The sequence below is a fragment of the Myxine glutinosa genome, chromosome 6 (genome assembly GCF_964187855.1).
Source record: "Myxine glutinosa chromosome 6, kmMyxGlut1.1, whole genome shotgun sequence".
NCBI classification, from domain to species: domain Eukaryota; kingdom Metazoa; phylum Chordata; class Myxini; order Myxiniformes; family Myxinidae; genus Myxine; species Myxine glutinosa.
This window is the reverse complement of record NC_136266.1, coordinates 51,305,873-51,322,101: the sequence shown is the minus strand read 5'-3', so window position 1 is coordinate 51,322,101 and position 16,229 is coordinate 51,305,873. Positions and strand designations below refer to the sequence as shown.

Below are 16,229 nucleotides of genomic sequence, written 5' to 3'. Positions count from 1 at the left end.
CACTCCATATCTTGGGTGCTTTGCTTGTAGCTCATTGGTTGCTGTAGGAGATGTATAATTCTGCTGGGCACCTTTAATTATCCACAACTTTCTTTTCTTGAGACTCGATTTTAGCAAAGACTTTGTAAAGCTAAATGCTTTAAAATTTTTATTCACTGTTGAAATGAATTTGCCATTTTTTTTCCAGGAGATATTCAGTTTGAAGCGTCTGTTTGCAGAGCTTCTGTCTGACATTGGATTTGTGCGAGAAGGTTTGCGTGCACGTGACATGGAACGGCTGTGTCACAGAAGCAATGATGGCATTGTCCAGGCCACTGGGCCCGAGGTGGGTAGCAGAGCAGACAGGATGGCTAAGAGGTGGCGTTCTACTTTGAGCCATCCTGTCCGAGTCAGATTTCCAACCTGGCTTTTAACGCCATCCTCGTTCTTCCCAGTCAGGTTGTTGCATCGATGAGTGCGCTGTTGTTTGGATGATGCGTTAATCTCGTCTCTTATCTGCGAGCATTTTCTGATTGATGTGAAATATCTTGCTGATTTTTGCAACAGGAATTGGCCATTGTATGCTGCCACTCCAACCAAATTATATGGCCAAAATATCCATCGTTATTTTTTTCATTGAATTTTATTTTGTAGTCAAGGCTTGTGGATGAGCTAGAACACAGAACTGATCTGGACACAACATACCAAAACGAAAAGCAGAAAGAGTGGGGAAATGCCAACAGCAGGGCCAAGGGACAAGATCAATGGAAACTGTTGAGTTCCGCGAATGAGGAAAATCCCGCGAATGCCGACTCTGGATTTTAGGAGTTTTACTTGAAGCAGGTTGATGGGTGTTTGCAATGGCAACATGATATGCCCATCGACTCAGCTTCATTGTGGAAGATTCCTATGATCTTGAAGGCCTTGGTTTCCATGGTGTCAATATGGACATGGAGTGAGGCAGAGGCACCAGCTCAGAGGTGAGAGCAGTGTTCCAAGTTGTGAATGAAGGCCTTGTAGGTGGATACGAGTTCAGGTCTTGTGTTGATTACCGAGCTATGCCCAAAGGACCGACAATGCCATGTAATATGGTATTGCACTGTATATGACATTACTGCAATAGTTCCTATTGGATCAAATGAAATTTGGCAGGTTGGCCTGGGAACACCACACATGTAACTTGATGTCACACGCCAAATGGAATGTCTATCTAGCATATATTGGAAAGTGTAATGCTTGGCCATGCTTTCAGTTGTCTCACGTTTACGGCGGCCCCGTCCCGCGTTACATTTGAAAAGCTCAATATTCACTTTAGTCAGGTTCACTATGTCAATAAATTATATTTCGTTCAAAATCATGGCAGATTAGCAAACCTATACATTTTTGGAAAGGTTATAGCATAAGGAAACTAAAAATCAATGTTTACATTTGGAGAGATACCTGTATGGCGGCCATTTTGGATTTTCAAAATGGCCACTGTAAAATACATATTTTGTTCTATTTCTGCCTCTAATTACCCTAAAAACTTTTTAAAATATACTAAACCTATATTTTCAGGGACAAGGAATCCAATGAAAGTATCATATTAGTGCTATGGGGAATGGTAAGACACGAATCAAAGGTTTTGAATTGCAAAATACTGTCTTTATATTCGCGATAAGTTGCATAGTCAAATACATGTTATCATTTTGTACAGGCAGTTAATAACATCAAAATGTGTCACAATAATTCATATCACCAAACATACACAGGCAGTCAGCAAAATCATATATACACATGCAGTCAGTATAACTTCACATCTACACAGGCAGTCAATGACAAAATATACACAGGCAGTCAATGGCATCAAACATACACGATTACAGAATATGCCATTTAGAGTTCGTCATCACTGTCCTGTGTGTCGTATCCGACAATATAGTCCGCATCGTTTTCACAGTCCGTTCCACACAAGCAAAGGTCGGTCAAATTGATTGGCAAATCGAATTGGTCGAATGGTCGATCGAATCGAATCGATCGAATTGGTCGAATGGTCGAATGGTCGATCGAAGCGATTGGTCGAATGGTCGAATTGGTCGAATGGAATTGGTCGAATTGGTCGAATCGAATTGGTCGGAATTGGCAAATGTAAACATTGATTTTCAGATTTTCCATGTAATAACGTTTCCAAAAATGTATAGGTTTGCTAATCTACCATGATTTTGAACGAAAAAACATAGTGAACCTGACTACTTTTGAAATGTCTGGAGAACATGCATGATTAATGTTGATGCCAAATTTTCTTTCTTAACCAGGATAGTTTGCCCTGTCTTTAGACAGTTTTTAGACTTCAGTCAGGTCGGTCTCTTGACTGCCACTGGTAACATGGAACGCAGTGCTACCTGCCGCATGGTCGGGTAGTCGGTGACACCCTGCAGGACTAAAAACAACCTGTCAATGGGTGGATGAGCTCCCTTCGGGAGCCAACGGCCATCCAGTAAGGACATGGTGTCTCCTAAAAAAACACCCATCTGGTTGGACCAGTTCTCTCGGTAGAAGGTTGTAGACAGCAACCGCCCAGGGTAGTACTACCGTTCGGACTTTGGAGCGTTAAAGTTGTGCGCGAAACCATCTTACACTCTCCGTTTTTTAGGATTTCTGGTCTTACTTTCTGTCACTCAAACTACAGCTAGCTTTAATCTCTCTTTCTTGCAAACAAACATCAAACACTTTTCATCAAACACTTTTCATCATACACTTTTCATCATACACTTTTCATCATACACTTTTCATCATACACTTTTCATCATACACTTTTCATCATACACTTTTCATCCTACACTTTCCATCATACACTTTTCATCATACACTTTTCATCATACACTTTTCATCATACACTTTTCATCATACACTTTTCATCATACACTTTTCATCATACACTTTTCATCATACACTTTTCATCATACACTTTTCATCATACACTTTTCATCATACACTTTTCATCATACACTTTTCATCATACACTTTTCATCATACACTTTTCATCATACACTTTTCATCATACACTTTTCATCATACACTTTTCGTCATACACTTTTCATCATACACTTTTCATCATACACTTTTCATCATACACTTTTCATCATACACTTTTCATCATACATTTTTCATCATACACTTTTCTTATTCATTTTCACTCCTCACCTTTATATTCTCTCTCTCTTTTATTTCCTCAAAAACTCTTAGACTAATGTTTTTTTTTGTATACAAAGTCTAGGCTTGTGTGAGAGCTAACACATTAAACATTAAAAATTCTCACTTTCTTCACTTTTCTATCAATGCAGCTCTTTTATTTAAGGCCTGGCCTCGATGCCTTCAGCGTAAAAAATAGAGAAATCCAACCTACGCAGCTCGATGTTGCACCAACATTTCGGCATTGGTAGCTCAAAGCTTTGTTTCTGAGTGAAACCAAGAGTGCAACACAAGTAACCCTTTAAACGTCCATCAAATAATTTAAATTGATAGATTAATTTAAACTTTTTCCATCACTGGGGACGGATGCTTTTCCTTGCTTTTCTTGTCACTGGGGATTGGTACTCTTCTTATATTTCATAAACTCCTGTCACACATGTAGACACAGGGCCATAGGGTGGATATCTATTTTTTTTTTGATTTCATGACCTGAACTTAGGGATTTGGCAAGATGGGTGTGGGATGAAGCCTTATGACCTCCAAAACATCTTGTTTTTTTTCACAAGCGATATCGTGGTACGTTACCGAGAACCGCTGCCCCAAAACACCAGTATACACCAATTGTATGTTACATTTGAAATACCCATTTACACAGTAAAAAAACAACACAAACTATATGATGTCATGTTCACATTGGTCTTGGCAGCAATATTTATTAATTCAGACCCCCAAAAGTAGTAAAAATGTTGTTTTAACGACTTGGTAAAATAACATGCTGTTGATGCATTTATCAGAAAGTCATGTTTTTGGACCTTAAAACCTGCATAATTTTAAATTTTTGTACAATATTTGTGATTGGTGTTGCTACTACGATCCATGGTGGTTTACCAATGCTATTTTGAAACTGTTAATAGGTCCAATAAGTGTGTAAGGGGTGATATTTTAACCCATCAAAGACAATTACGCGGCGTACAAGCGAACCAGTGCGCATTGACGTCATGATAAACTCGAGATGGGCTGAACTATAGCCACAATTTGTCTCTTCGGCTTGGTCATGTTGAAACTTGTCCAAAACATCATACAAATAGTGCAGTTATTTCATCCTCTTCAGCATCAGAGTCTTCCTCATCTTCAGATCTGGAGTCTTTATCATCATTCTTATCATCAAAGTCAACATGGCCAGTTATGTTTGAGCAGTCGTTCCTGCCGCACTTGCACAAATCTGTGCACGGAATGTTATTCTGTAGGCAAGTGCATGTAGTTTCGTTGCTGCATCGTGTCTTCTTGCAGCTTCCAGTGCAGTTAGCAAGCTCCATCACGCTGTCTGGTGCAGGTGGAAGTGTCATCCAGTCCATGGCAAGTTCCTCTTCCATCATCCATCCATAGCCATTAGGGTCGGGAATGTCAGGGATGGGCTGCAGGCTCCTCTTGTAAATTCCTGAAATATTGAAGTGATCAATAACATTAAGAATGGAGATATACATATTTCCAAAACAACATCAGAGGTATATCATTAACACTAATAACAGAACAATCATATTATTGGGAAATTCTGTGTAGAGAAACATGCGAAATCCAAAACATCCTGCTCTGACTGAGTGTGGAGCAAAAAAATCTCTGGATCATCTACATGTCATGTTATCTTAACCACTCAACTGTATAGATAGTTACTTCAATTACTCTTTCAAATAGACCTGTTAATTTTGAACATTTACAAAGCATTGTTCTGACATTCAATATTTTGTATTCAATTCAATAAACTTTCCAAATAATCATCTTCATTAACACATGCTGCACCATATACTAGTACTCCTGTCCAAACATAAATTACAGGTGACGTTCAATATTCAAAGAAACAACCAATTAACTTACCAGCTTGGTAATTGGCTCTCTTGATGTGCTGTCTCAGGGCATCTTGGTTGGGAGGCATTGTGATCTCAGACGTTCTAGCAAGACGAAACATGTTGTACCTGGCCTCATTCACAGTAGTGATATTGTGCTGTCCATATAACTTGCAGACAAATGTCTCCAGTGCTTCCGTCATGTCTGGATGTATGTCAAACCGTTCTCCAAGGTCCTTCAAGGCACCGCACAGCTCTGGATTCTTTAGTATGATGTTTAAGGCCTTCTTTTTGCCTTTGCCAATAGAAGGCGCTTACACTATCACAGCCAGTAAAACAGTGTAGGCCTATCAAAGCTTGGCTGACATCATCCCCAATGCTATCGTAGATTGCTTTCAAGTCAATTGTCCTAAGGTTGACTCCCTTTCCTGTGTGGAAATATAGATGTGCAGAGATTTGGGGTACTAAGGCTATGCCGATTATGAACACATCTGTATCCGGTCTAACGATGATGACGTCATTGCTTGTGTGTGCTGCATGCGCGGCATGGAGGAACATCCGTGTGTCTGCCTCTTCATGCGTCGAATTTAGTGATGGCTCTTCTTTCACTTCAACTACCTGATCTGGAGTGCTGCTTCCTGTGAAGATATGGCATTTGGTTCCATGTGCCAAGAACACTGTAATTCCTCTGAGGTATGCTGTCTTGACCTTACTCCACGTCTCAAACAAGTATTCGATTAGCGACTCCTTGTTGTCACCGTTGGAGAGGAACTTCTTCCATTGTTGAGGAAGGGACTGGCCATATATTTGCATCACTTGAGACCCTCTGGCTGCTCTCTTCTCTCGCTCGGCGTTCTTAATCGATACCTTTCGATAAGTATCGGTTACGAAATGGATCTCACTGGACTTGTTTCCCTCTGCTCCCTTGACAAGGCGCTTCAGTATTTCGTGGGCCAGATTGAGAAATGTCCTTTCCCCGGTGAGTTTGTTGATATTCAATTTCTGTATCATTGCCATACCATCCATTACATACATGCCTCCTACTGGAATATCAACCACAGGTTTCTCTGCCTGACTTTCAAGTGCATGAAGTAGGTTGGCTTTGTTGGTCTTGACGAGGCAGCCTTGCACACTTGCCAAAGGAAGAGGTAGTGGGCCAAGAGAATAGGACATTAACTCTTGAAGATCAATTTTCCGGAACTGCCCGATGACAACAAGCCTTGCTAAGAGATTTCTGTCAGCCTTCAAAGACACATCCTTTCCACGAATTTTCTTTTTCACAGCCTTAGACATGTTGGTGAATGTCTTAAGTTTCAGTTTCTTCATTGAGCCAAACAGGTCGACTGTCTCCGTCTGAAGTCGTTCTTTACATAGGGTGGTGAACTCTGTTTCTCCTCTTTCATATGCTGTGTTTAGATCTTCCTGAACTTCTCTCGTAGCCACCACACCAGATGTAACATGAACCAAGTCCTCTCCATCATATTCAAATGGATTAATCATGCTGTTTGTCATCTCGATTATTTTGTCAACATCAGCTTTGTCACGTAGCATGCGACTTTGTAGTAGATCGGAGCGTGTTGAGCTGTGCTCTTCATATCTGGACTTCCCTGCCATAACCTCGCATTCCCGTGCAATTGACCCCCTCGCGTGGTGTGACCAAATCCATCGGTTAACTGTCCCCTTGCTGGTAGTGAAACCGGTCATGCCCCCCTTGGTCTTGGAATCCCTGTTTGCTGTCTGCTCAATGGTCTGGTCGCAGGCGATTTGGGCAAAAGCTTTGTCGCTTCTCTGGGTAGCGAATTCACCCTCCATAAATTTCTGATGAATGGTGGGATGGGTCTGCTGAACATCTGACATTTCCAGCCAGTATACTGGAAGGTATCTGCTATAATTAATGTGACCATAGGCAAATTTCCATGGAAGCATACATCGTATGCTGGCGAGGTGAACATCCCAGTTGGCTTCTCGTGTCCCTCTAATGAATAGCAAGAGAAGCTCCACCGTCTCAATGTATGAACTCCAGAAGCGAAATGTTGGTTTGGTGTCACTTGCTTCTAAGAATTTGTCAAAGGAGGTTTTGAAGTCTTTGAACTTGTCGCTGTTGAGAATGACATGGTAGTTTGGATCTGGGAAAGCTTCAGCTAAGTTTGACAAAAGTTCCTTCACTCTACCTGCCTCATGTTCTGGAATAGATTCAAAATATGCATCCAGGAGCATCAGCTGCATCGCGTCTGACATCAGCTTATGGGCTCGAACTGCCCTGTTGTAATGCTTGCCGCTGAACACTCCATTCACAGACCCCACTGCAACAATCTCTGACTCAACCAGGATGTCTTGGAGACCACCATCTCGAAATCTCTTTCCAATACAGCCAAGAAAGGACATTGCAGTGTGGAATGCCCCAAGTCAAATTACCAGTCTCTTCATGAACTGTGCATTCTTCCATCTAATGAGCTGTGCCTTGCAATAGATGGCTTGGTCAACGACAATGACGACTGCTTCCAACTGTAACTTGTCGGCGATCTGAACACTTCTCTGCAGTATTGTTAGTACCGTATTCATTTCAGTCGGAGTGGCATCAATGACAGGGAGATACCCTATCACGCTCTTTGGTGGAACTTCAACACAAGACAGTAGTTGGTTGAATCCTGTCCAAGATGGCAGAGTCCCGTCAATGTTGTACTTGGTGATGTGGTATGCTAGGTCTATCGTCTTAGGGTGCTGGAGTAATGGGAAGTACGTTGCTCGATCCAATGGAACGCTGGTTGCGAATGGAGCGGGTCCTTCTTTTTTCCCTCCATAATATGTGGCAAGGTTCACTGCAGGTGGCTGCATCGATCTCTCCCGCGTCCTCTTAACTGTAGTGACTGGTGCTGGTTGTACTACTTCATGGGATTGACTTGGTCGCTGTATTATAATCCCATTGGTATTGTGCGTTGTTCCGCGCCTAGACAATGTCTCCTCCCCGAAGTCATTATTGTCCCATACGAGTGTGACATGCTTGCCCGCCTGAATGATTGATGGAAGAGCATCCTGTCCACGATGTAGTTCTTGGTTAGCCAGTGCAGTGTCATGATTTAAGACGACAGAATTTGAGACGCAGTAACCAAACCCGTTCATAGTCCTTGAGCCAACCGGCCATTTTTTGAAGTGAATGCTCCGGGGGGGGGGGAGTAATTCTCATTATGATTTTCCATTAGACCAATGTCTCAAGTGTCAGAAAAGGTGTGATGGACATCTGAGAACGGTAGCTTAGTGCCCGGATGGACGCCATCTTTGAAACCACCCAGCTCGAAAATGCCCATTTGGTGGGGTACATTGTTGCACGTGTATCTGGACTTCTATACTAGCTATCGATGTGCGGTTGACGACTAAATATACGTCCGATGTGTACCGTCTAAATAAAAAATAATATGAAGCATTTTGTTTTAGACTAATTATTATAAAAATCAATTATCGAAAAAAAATCATATATTTTTCAATATTTTATTATTAGACTTGTACTTTTTTTAGTGAAACAACACTGGTATGATTTTCCAAATTATGCATTGTGCTACACCGTTTATCTGTCTATAAAAATAACTCAAAAACTAAAACATATCATCCACCACGAGTGTACACAAAAAATATATGAAAAGGCATGCACTTTCCACAAACCGAAACTATGTCAGTTGGAATTTCCCGCCGATAATAATCAACCCACAGAACCCAGTGCCGAAAGTGACGTCAGTCTATTCTATATCTATATTCTATATTCTATATCTCAGTCTGAGATTTGTTGTGGTGACCTGATTAATTTCTGAGGGGGGGGGGGGGGGGTGGCTTAAGAACTAAAAGTGAACATGTTAGATGGCGCCACATACAACTCTATTATAGAGTTGTATTGTGGCGCCATCTAACATGTTCACTGACTTGGATGAGTATGTCTATGTAAGCTGGCGAGCTTTTCGGATATCGGAGTAATCTAACGTCAGTCTTTTTGTTCTTTCAGCTGAGATGGCCAGTGTCGAGGCGAAACGGGCGAAGATTGAACCTGAGTCCGGAACGTGCATCCTGTGCAGCAAGAAGTCGCCACTCTCTGAACTAAGCAAGGCAGCGGGCAACAGTTCTTGGAAGACATTGTGTGACGCAGCCGCAGTTAGAAACTTTTATCCAATTCTAAAGCTAGTCCAAGAAGGCGCAGTTGAACTTCCTAATATTCCAATATTATACCATAGGGCTTGTAGATCAGACTTCACTCACAAAAACCACCTAGCTACTTTGACCAATGCAGCTAGAAGTTCTTCAGTTGATACTGGCGATGCGGTGCGACGGCGATCATCACGGGAAGAGACAGGATCAACTTCAACGGTCTACGATGATAAATGCATTTTTTGCCAGCGTGCTTCAAAATTCATAAAAGGCAGTCGTACCCGTGAAACAGTTGTCTTGGCTGTTGAACTTCGAGCAGATAAGACAATAAGAGATGCTGCGACAGCTCGCAATGATGAGAGAGTTTTGGCATTGACTACACGAGATATGGTTGCAGCTGAGGCTCACTACCACTTCTCCTGCTATAGAAACTACACACGGCCCCAAAAACCTCAAGTAGAAACTGACATTGAAGATAATATCGAGAAAAAAGAAATGATACGATGTATATTCAATTTCATTCGCACTGACTTGTTCTTGAACCCGAGGATTGTTCCAATAGTTGATGTTGCAACAGATATCCTGTCTTCAGATACATTTTCAGTTGATGTTCGTGACTCCATCAAGAAGAATCTGCAGCGCACATTACAAAGAGAGTTTGGAGAATCGCTCATCTTCTTCAATGTGAAACACCGTGTATACTTGATGCCCGATAATCTGACAAAGCGAGAGATTGCTGCAGAGTGCGTAAACCTGAAAGCAGAAGTGAAAGCATTTGAACGAACGGACGGTGAAAGTAACATTGTGCGTGCAGCTACTTCACTGCGACACCAGATCAAAGATGCTCATTACAATGAACGTTGGCCGCCTCAGCCAGCAGAACTCACTTCAGATTACGTGAAGATACCAGATTCTCTTCGTGTATTTCTGCATACTTTGATTTGCGGGAGTGGGGGTAGCTCTGCGCGTGCCGACACACTGGTATGGTCGATGGCTCAAGATATCATCAATGCTGTACACCGGGGTACCATCAGAACATCGAAGCATGTCCTACTTCCGTGGGTCATGAAAACGCTCACCGGTAATACAGAGGTCATCAGAATATTGAATCGACTCGGGCACGGATGTTCGTACACAGTTCTGGAAGAAATCGAGACAGCGCTATGCATAGACAAATTAGCAAGTGTGGAGAAAGATACAGTACCACTTCCGTCACATGTGCACCCTTCGGTCCCGACTGTATTAGCATTCGATAACATCGACAGGCTAGAGGAATCGCTGAGTGGTGGCGGAACATCGCATCGCGTCAACGGTATCATCGTCCAACCGAAGTCGCAGTCGTGTTTGCCGCCCCAACCTCCATCGGCAGTATCCAAAGCAGATAAGAAGCGATCTATCCCGTCATCCAGCGATTTAGTTCCAATATACAGCGGTGGGAAACGAGAGGGCCCACCTGCAATCAAGCCTGCAGATCTTTCTGACACTCTTGCAGGCGCAACATCCCTTGCGCAGCGCCGAAATCACGTATGGATTATGACTCGCATGCTGGAACCATGCGACCAGACAATCAGTTCGTGGACTGGTTTCAACATCATGACTAGAGATCGTGTTCAGGTGACGGAAGATGTAGTTGGCTACCTGCCGACTATAAACGCGCCTGCCACAGATATGGCAACAGTGCAAGAAATCCTCAGAGAAGCTCTGAACATCATGTCATCACTTCAGCTTGAGCGTATACCGGTGGTGCTAGACCAGGCACTATTTGCTAAGGCGACCGAAATAGCATGGAAAGATGTCGATCGATATGGAAGAATCGTGCTCATGATGGGGAACTTCCATACCATCTGTAACTTCATGTCGAGCATTGGGAAAATGTTTGGAGATGCAGGCCTTCGGGATGTAGCTGTTGAGTCAGGAGTAATCGCTGAAGGTTCCATCAACAGGGTTCTGGAAGGCAAGCAATACAACCGTGCTGTGCGACTCCACAAGTTGATGTACGAGGCACTAATGCGCATCATTTGGAAGGGCTTCCAGGTGTGGATAGAAAGCAATCATCCTGACAAGGAACCCCAGATTCGAAGCACTGACCTCAAAATTCGCAGCATCAAGGAGGATGTTTGCCACGAGACTCTCGCTGCTGCTCTCGATGATGATTCATGTGTACAGAGCTTTGACATGTTCGCGAAATACCTACATTTTCTGCGAACCAAACATGGAGACCTGGCTCGCTTCTGGATGATGTATATTGATATGGTAGAGACCCTGCTGGGGTTGATTCGTGCGGATAGAGAAGGCGACTGGATGCTTCACTTGGCTTGTGTCAGAAGAGTGATCCCTTGGTGTTTCGCAATGAACAAGGTGAACTATGCTAGATATCTACCAGTGTACTATGCACAGATGACGCAACTCCACGAAACATGCCCCGAGTTGTACAGGCATTTCAATCAAGGCTACTTCTCCGTACAGCTTAGACCAGGGAATCCATTTTCCAGAATCGCTGTTGATCAGACAACAGAAGAAACAGTAAACAAAGATACGCAAACAGCTGGAGGAACACGAGGTTTTAGTCTTCGACAAGGGGCTGTGTCACGATACTATCTAACTGCAGAAAATCGGGCTACTGCACTGAGGCAACTACAAGAAACTATCCTTGTGAATGGCAGCGACACATCTCACGCCAAGCACCCTGACTTGTCTACTTCTCGCATCAAACGTGATGAGTCTGGCGTCACAGCTATCTGTGATCTACTGGAAAATGACTGGACCAATCCATTCGCCGATGATCCGTCATGTCTTCTCAGTATATCTACCGGAGCGGCTGCGAGGGAGGACGTTTCTAATGACCTACTCAACACCCTGCAAAAGGGGGAAGCGGCGTATCAAAGCTTCCAGAAACGTCTTGAAGAGGGAACAGGCTTTCATGACACATTGAAGAAGCTAAACTTGAAGACCTTTGGTAAGATCAAGCAGAAAGTTGTGAAGGGCACAAACAAGGAGATCGTCCTGAGAGCTGACAGACAACTGTTTGCCACCATGATACTCATCGCCAAGACAAGGAACCTCGACATGCAACTTGTCCTTTGTCACCCACTAGGGCCGTTACCATGGTCTTTGGCAAACGTTGATGGGTCAATGAAAAAAACGAACAAAGCTGCACTTGCGAAACACATGGAAGGTCTTGTGGAACCAGCCGAGAACGTTGACAAGCGAAGTGCAACAATAATTGATGCGATGGCTCTCATACAAAAGATGCATGGCGAGAACGACACGTTCGAAGAACTATCTGACCGCATCCTTGCTGCAGCGCTTCACGCTGGTCAAGGCAGTGAGCGCATCGATGTTGTCTTTGACACATACACAGAAGAATCCATCAAAGCAGCTGAGCGTGTGAACCGCGGTTCAAATGAAGGCATCAGTTTCAGCGAGATCAGACCTGCACACAAAATCATGAACTGGCGGCGTCTCCTTGCTTGCAGCCAGACAAAGGAGAAACTGGTTGTGTTTCTGGCGGAGTCGTGGAAACATGAAACAGTGCACTGTTGTGTGTAAACTGCAGGGATGCTCCAACATGGTGCAGGATGATGCTATCGTGGCTCAGGATGCCAATGACTCTGATGGCGACTCTGATGATTAACTTTGTGTGCACTGTATATTGTATAGCATATGTTGTTCTCTATTATAATGCAGGCCAAATTGCCTGAAAATCTTTATAGACAGATAAACGGTTTAGCAAAATGTATAATTTGGAAGATCATACTGGTGTTATTTGACTAAAACATGACATGTTCAATGATACCTCCGCTTGCTTATTAGGAATATACATCGTATGGTGTTAAAATCAGCTCCATACGTCTTTCCAAACTCTAGTAATGAATAATTAATATAATTGGCGGCCATTTTGAAATCCAAGATGGCCACCAAAGTGCAGATTTCCTATGTAACAATTTCCGCCTGCTTATTAGATATCGTATGGTGTTAAAATCCTCTCCGTACGACATTCCTAACTTGCGTTATCGTCAGAATAGATAATGCCAGCGGCGGCCTAAGTCATTTTATGCCTCTTTACATTTATTTGTTGTAAACTCGTGGTGGATGATATGTTTTAGTTTTTGAGTTATTTTTATAGACAGATAAACGGTGTAGCACAATGCATAATTTGGAAAATCATACCAGTGTTGTTTCACTAAAAAAAGTACAAGTCTAATAATAAAATATTGAAAAATATGATTTTTTTTCGATAATTGATTTTTATAATAATTAATCTAAAACAAAATGCTTCATATTATTTTTTATTTAGACGGTACACATCGGACGTATATTTAGTCGTCAACCGCACATCGATAGCTAGTATAGAAGTCCAGATACACGTGCAACAATGTACCCCACCAAATGGGCATTTTCGAGCTGGGTGGTTTCAAAGATGGCGTCCATCCGGGCACTAAGCTACCGTTCTCAGATGTCCATCACACCTTTTCTGACACTTGAGACATTGGTCTAATGGAAAATCATAATGAGAATTACTCCCCCCGCCGGAGCATTACTTTTGGTCTGGCTCAAGGACTATCAGTAGGCTGATTAATTGGGCTGAACCTGAGAGATGACGTACTGTCATTGCAAGTGACAAATGTTTGGGCATCTGTTTCCTTCCCTTTGATTGGAGGTATATGATGTCCTGTGCAATTGTGAGAATTCTTCTATGTATTGTAGATTCTATCTTTACAAACTCATCAGAATCAGGTTCGTCTGACACTCCCACCATCCATGCAATAAAGTTATAGAGACAGGCAGGTACAATTGCTTCTGCGGCATTTGTTGTCAGGTGCTCAGAGGTTGGGGGCCATGGCATATTTGGCATGATCTCATCTATTGCATTTCTCAATTGTAGTGCAGTGAAGTAGTGTTCTCTAAGGTTATTCTCAGTATGCCCAGGTTGCTTTGGTGGGGTTGGTTCAGAGTCGGATGTTTGTTCTGTCTCTGTTGTGTCATCACCTGAACCATGCATGGTTTCTTGCAACACTTTCTTTTCTTCAACCAGCACTTCAGTGGAGATGTCATTAACATACACAAGGTGTCCTTGGCAGCGCATATACGGGGTTAGAAAGCATAGTTGTGGAAATGTTTTCATCAGTCTTGTCTTGAGAAAGCCACTTTTGTAGTTTGATTCTATTCCGTGTGTTGCTTTGATTTGTTTCATGAACATGTCATTAAGTCGTTTCAGTCTGTAGATTTCCTTGTTGTCTATTATAAGATCCTTGACTGTTGCACAAAATAATGTGTATGCTTCTGAGTAGTTGGAGTCTCCTTGTTGCTCTGCATTAGGTGTTGTTGCTAGCTTGCCTAAATACCGGGTATACTCCTTGTAGCAGCGACCATGGTATTTTACCTCTATCGCAACACAATCGCAGTCTTGAATTTGAAGCAGCAGGTTTGTATTGTTGTTGTCTTTAGCGGCTTGCTGCAGTCTTGGTGCCTCAATTGTTGAGCACCTTGTTAGAGGCTCTTTTCTTCGTCCCCTTTTGCCTGTATTGATTGTTCTCTCTTTCTGACAAAGGATGCATATATTAGGCAACACATATTGGGATCTGGCTGAACATTTAGGCTTGCCTAAGCTGGAGCGTAGAGCACGTTTCTTGACTGGTTGTGGGCCTTTATGCACCTTGTCAATGTTGACGTTGATGTCATTGCATGTTGAAGCTGCAATAAATACACATAAACGAAAACAATTAAAATTATGTGAGTTAAAAATGTCTAGACCTCGTCATGGTTAGCCTGACTAGATTCCCTCCCCCCACCCCCCCCCCCCTTCCTCAGACTTCCTTTTAAAAATTTATTTGTTTCACCTCGGCCCTACCTCCTTGCATAAATATTGGACAGTTCCTTCAATTCAAAATCGTTGAAGACTACACACAAAATTATTTTACATATACCTCACAAAAAAAAAAAATCAAACTAAGTTTTGAAGCATTGTCATGATTTATTATTCAAGTTATTGAACCTACCAGTATTAGCTGCATTTTCTTCTCTCTTTTTCATGCTGCTTTGCACCCTGCTCACTCGTTTGTCGGTAAATCGTGAATAACACACTTGATGAAACGCTGCATCATGCGGTATAGCTATAGCAGGTATTGTTACCATACGTGAATGGATCCACATATCCACGTTCGCCGAATTCCACGTTCCACGTTCCACGTTCGCCGCTCCACATATCCACGTTCGCCGTTCCACGTTCGCCGAATCCACGTTCCACGTTCGCCGTTCCACATATCCACGTTCGCCGAATGGATCCACGTTCGCCGAATTCGTCAGCGTGGTTCTTCACGAAATTTCTCGCAATTTCAGCTTGATCACCTTCTAAATTCTGCCACGTAAGAACAAATTGCAAATATCGCAGCCATGTTCTATCACTAAAAGGTATTAAACTTGATCTTTTGGCCGGAGAAATGCACATATAACAGCGTTTCTCGCTCCCACCCTCGTCACCGTCGCTGCTACTGGAGGCCGCCATTTTGTTTACTCGCAGCCGGACGCCCAGACATCGTTCGTAGCGCGAATAAGCACGATCCTCATTGGTCAATACATCGAAATGCGTTCGAGGCTAAACGGAGATTTTGGAAATAAAATTATACATTTCAACATTATATTACAGACTAACGTACCAGAATCTGACTTGTGAAAAGTCATGAACATTATTTCTTAATTTTTTCTATATTATCATGCCAATTTGATGCCCACCCGATTTTCAGGTCACGAAATGAAATGAAAAATTGGAACACCTGGCAGTCTAATGTTGCTCTAAGCATTAAATGCTCTCAGAAATATAATGTAACAATGTTTTTTGCTTTGTTCCCAACATTGGGCACTTTCCAGCATTTGTTGAGGTGTTGTGGGGATCAAGGGGGAGGAGGAGCCAAAAAGCATTTGTGCCGTCAACAAACTTTCATATATGTGCCAAAACTTCTGATTAGCCGATTTCCGCTTGTTTAAGTTTTGCTTCATAATTTGTCGATACATAGTTCACTCGACAATGTATTTCGTTTTTATCTTTTGCTGACCAATTAGTGATCACTTTTTGTCAGTGAATTCCTGGTATATTAAAAAACGTGAATA

At 42.5% G+C, this 16,229-nt stretch overlaps 2 protein-coding genes across 4 annotated transcripts in view; one reads left to right on the top strand and one right to left on the bottom strand.

Annotated features, from left to right (window-relative positions):
* DHX57 (DExH-box helicase 57) overlaps positions 1-16,229 on the top strand; it is a 71,249-nt gene that overhangs the window by 50,066 nt on the left and 4,954 nt on the right. For 2 of the 3 annotated variants that reach the window (XM_068120003.2, XM_068120002.2), the window contains exon 19: positions 188-325. In XM_068120003.2, the coding sequence (XP_067976104.2) occupies positions 188-325 (138 nt within the window). The remainder of the gene's footprint in view (positions 1-187; positions 326-16,229) is intronic. The other variant, XR_010984941.2, reaches the window with a different exon arrangement.
* Positions 4,091-5,287, bottom strand: LOC144892604 (uncharacterized). The gene is made up of 2 exons (XM_078779834.1): positions 5,023-5,287; positions 4,091-4,588 (listed from the first exon to the last, which is right to left on the bottom strand). Exons 1-2 carry the CDS (start codon positions 5,192-5,194, stop codon positions 4,227-4,229), a joined length of 534 nt encoding a protein of 177 aa, XP_078635960.1. The 5' UTR covers positions 5,195-5,287; the 3' UTR covers positions 4,091-4,226.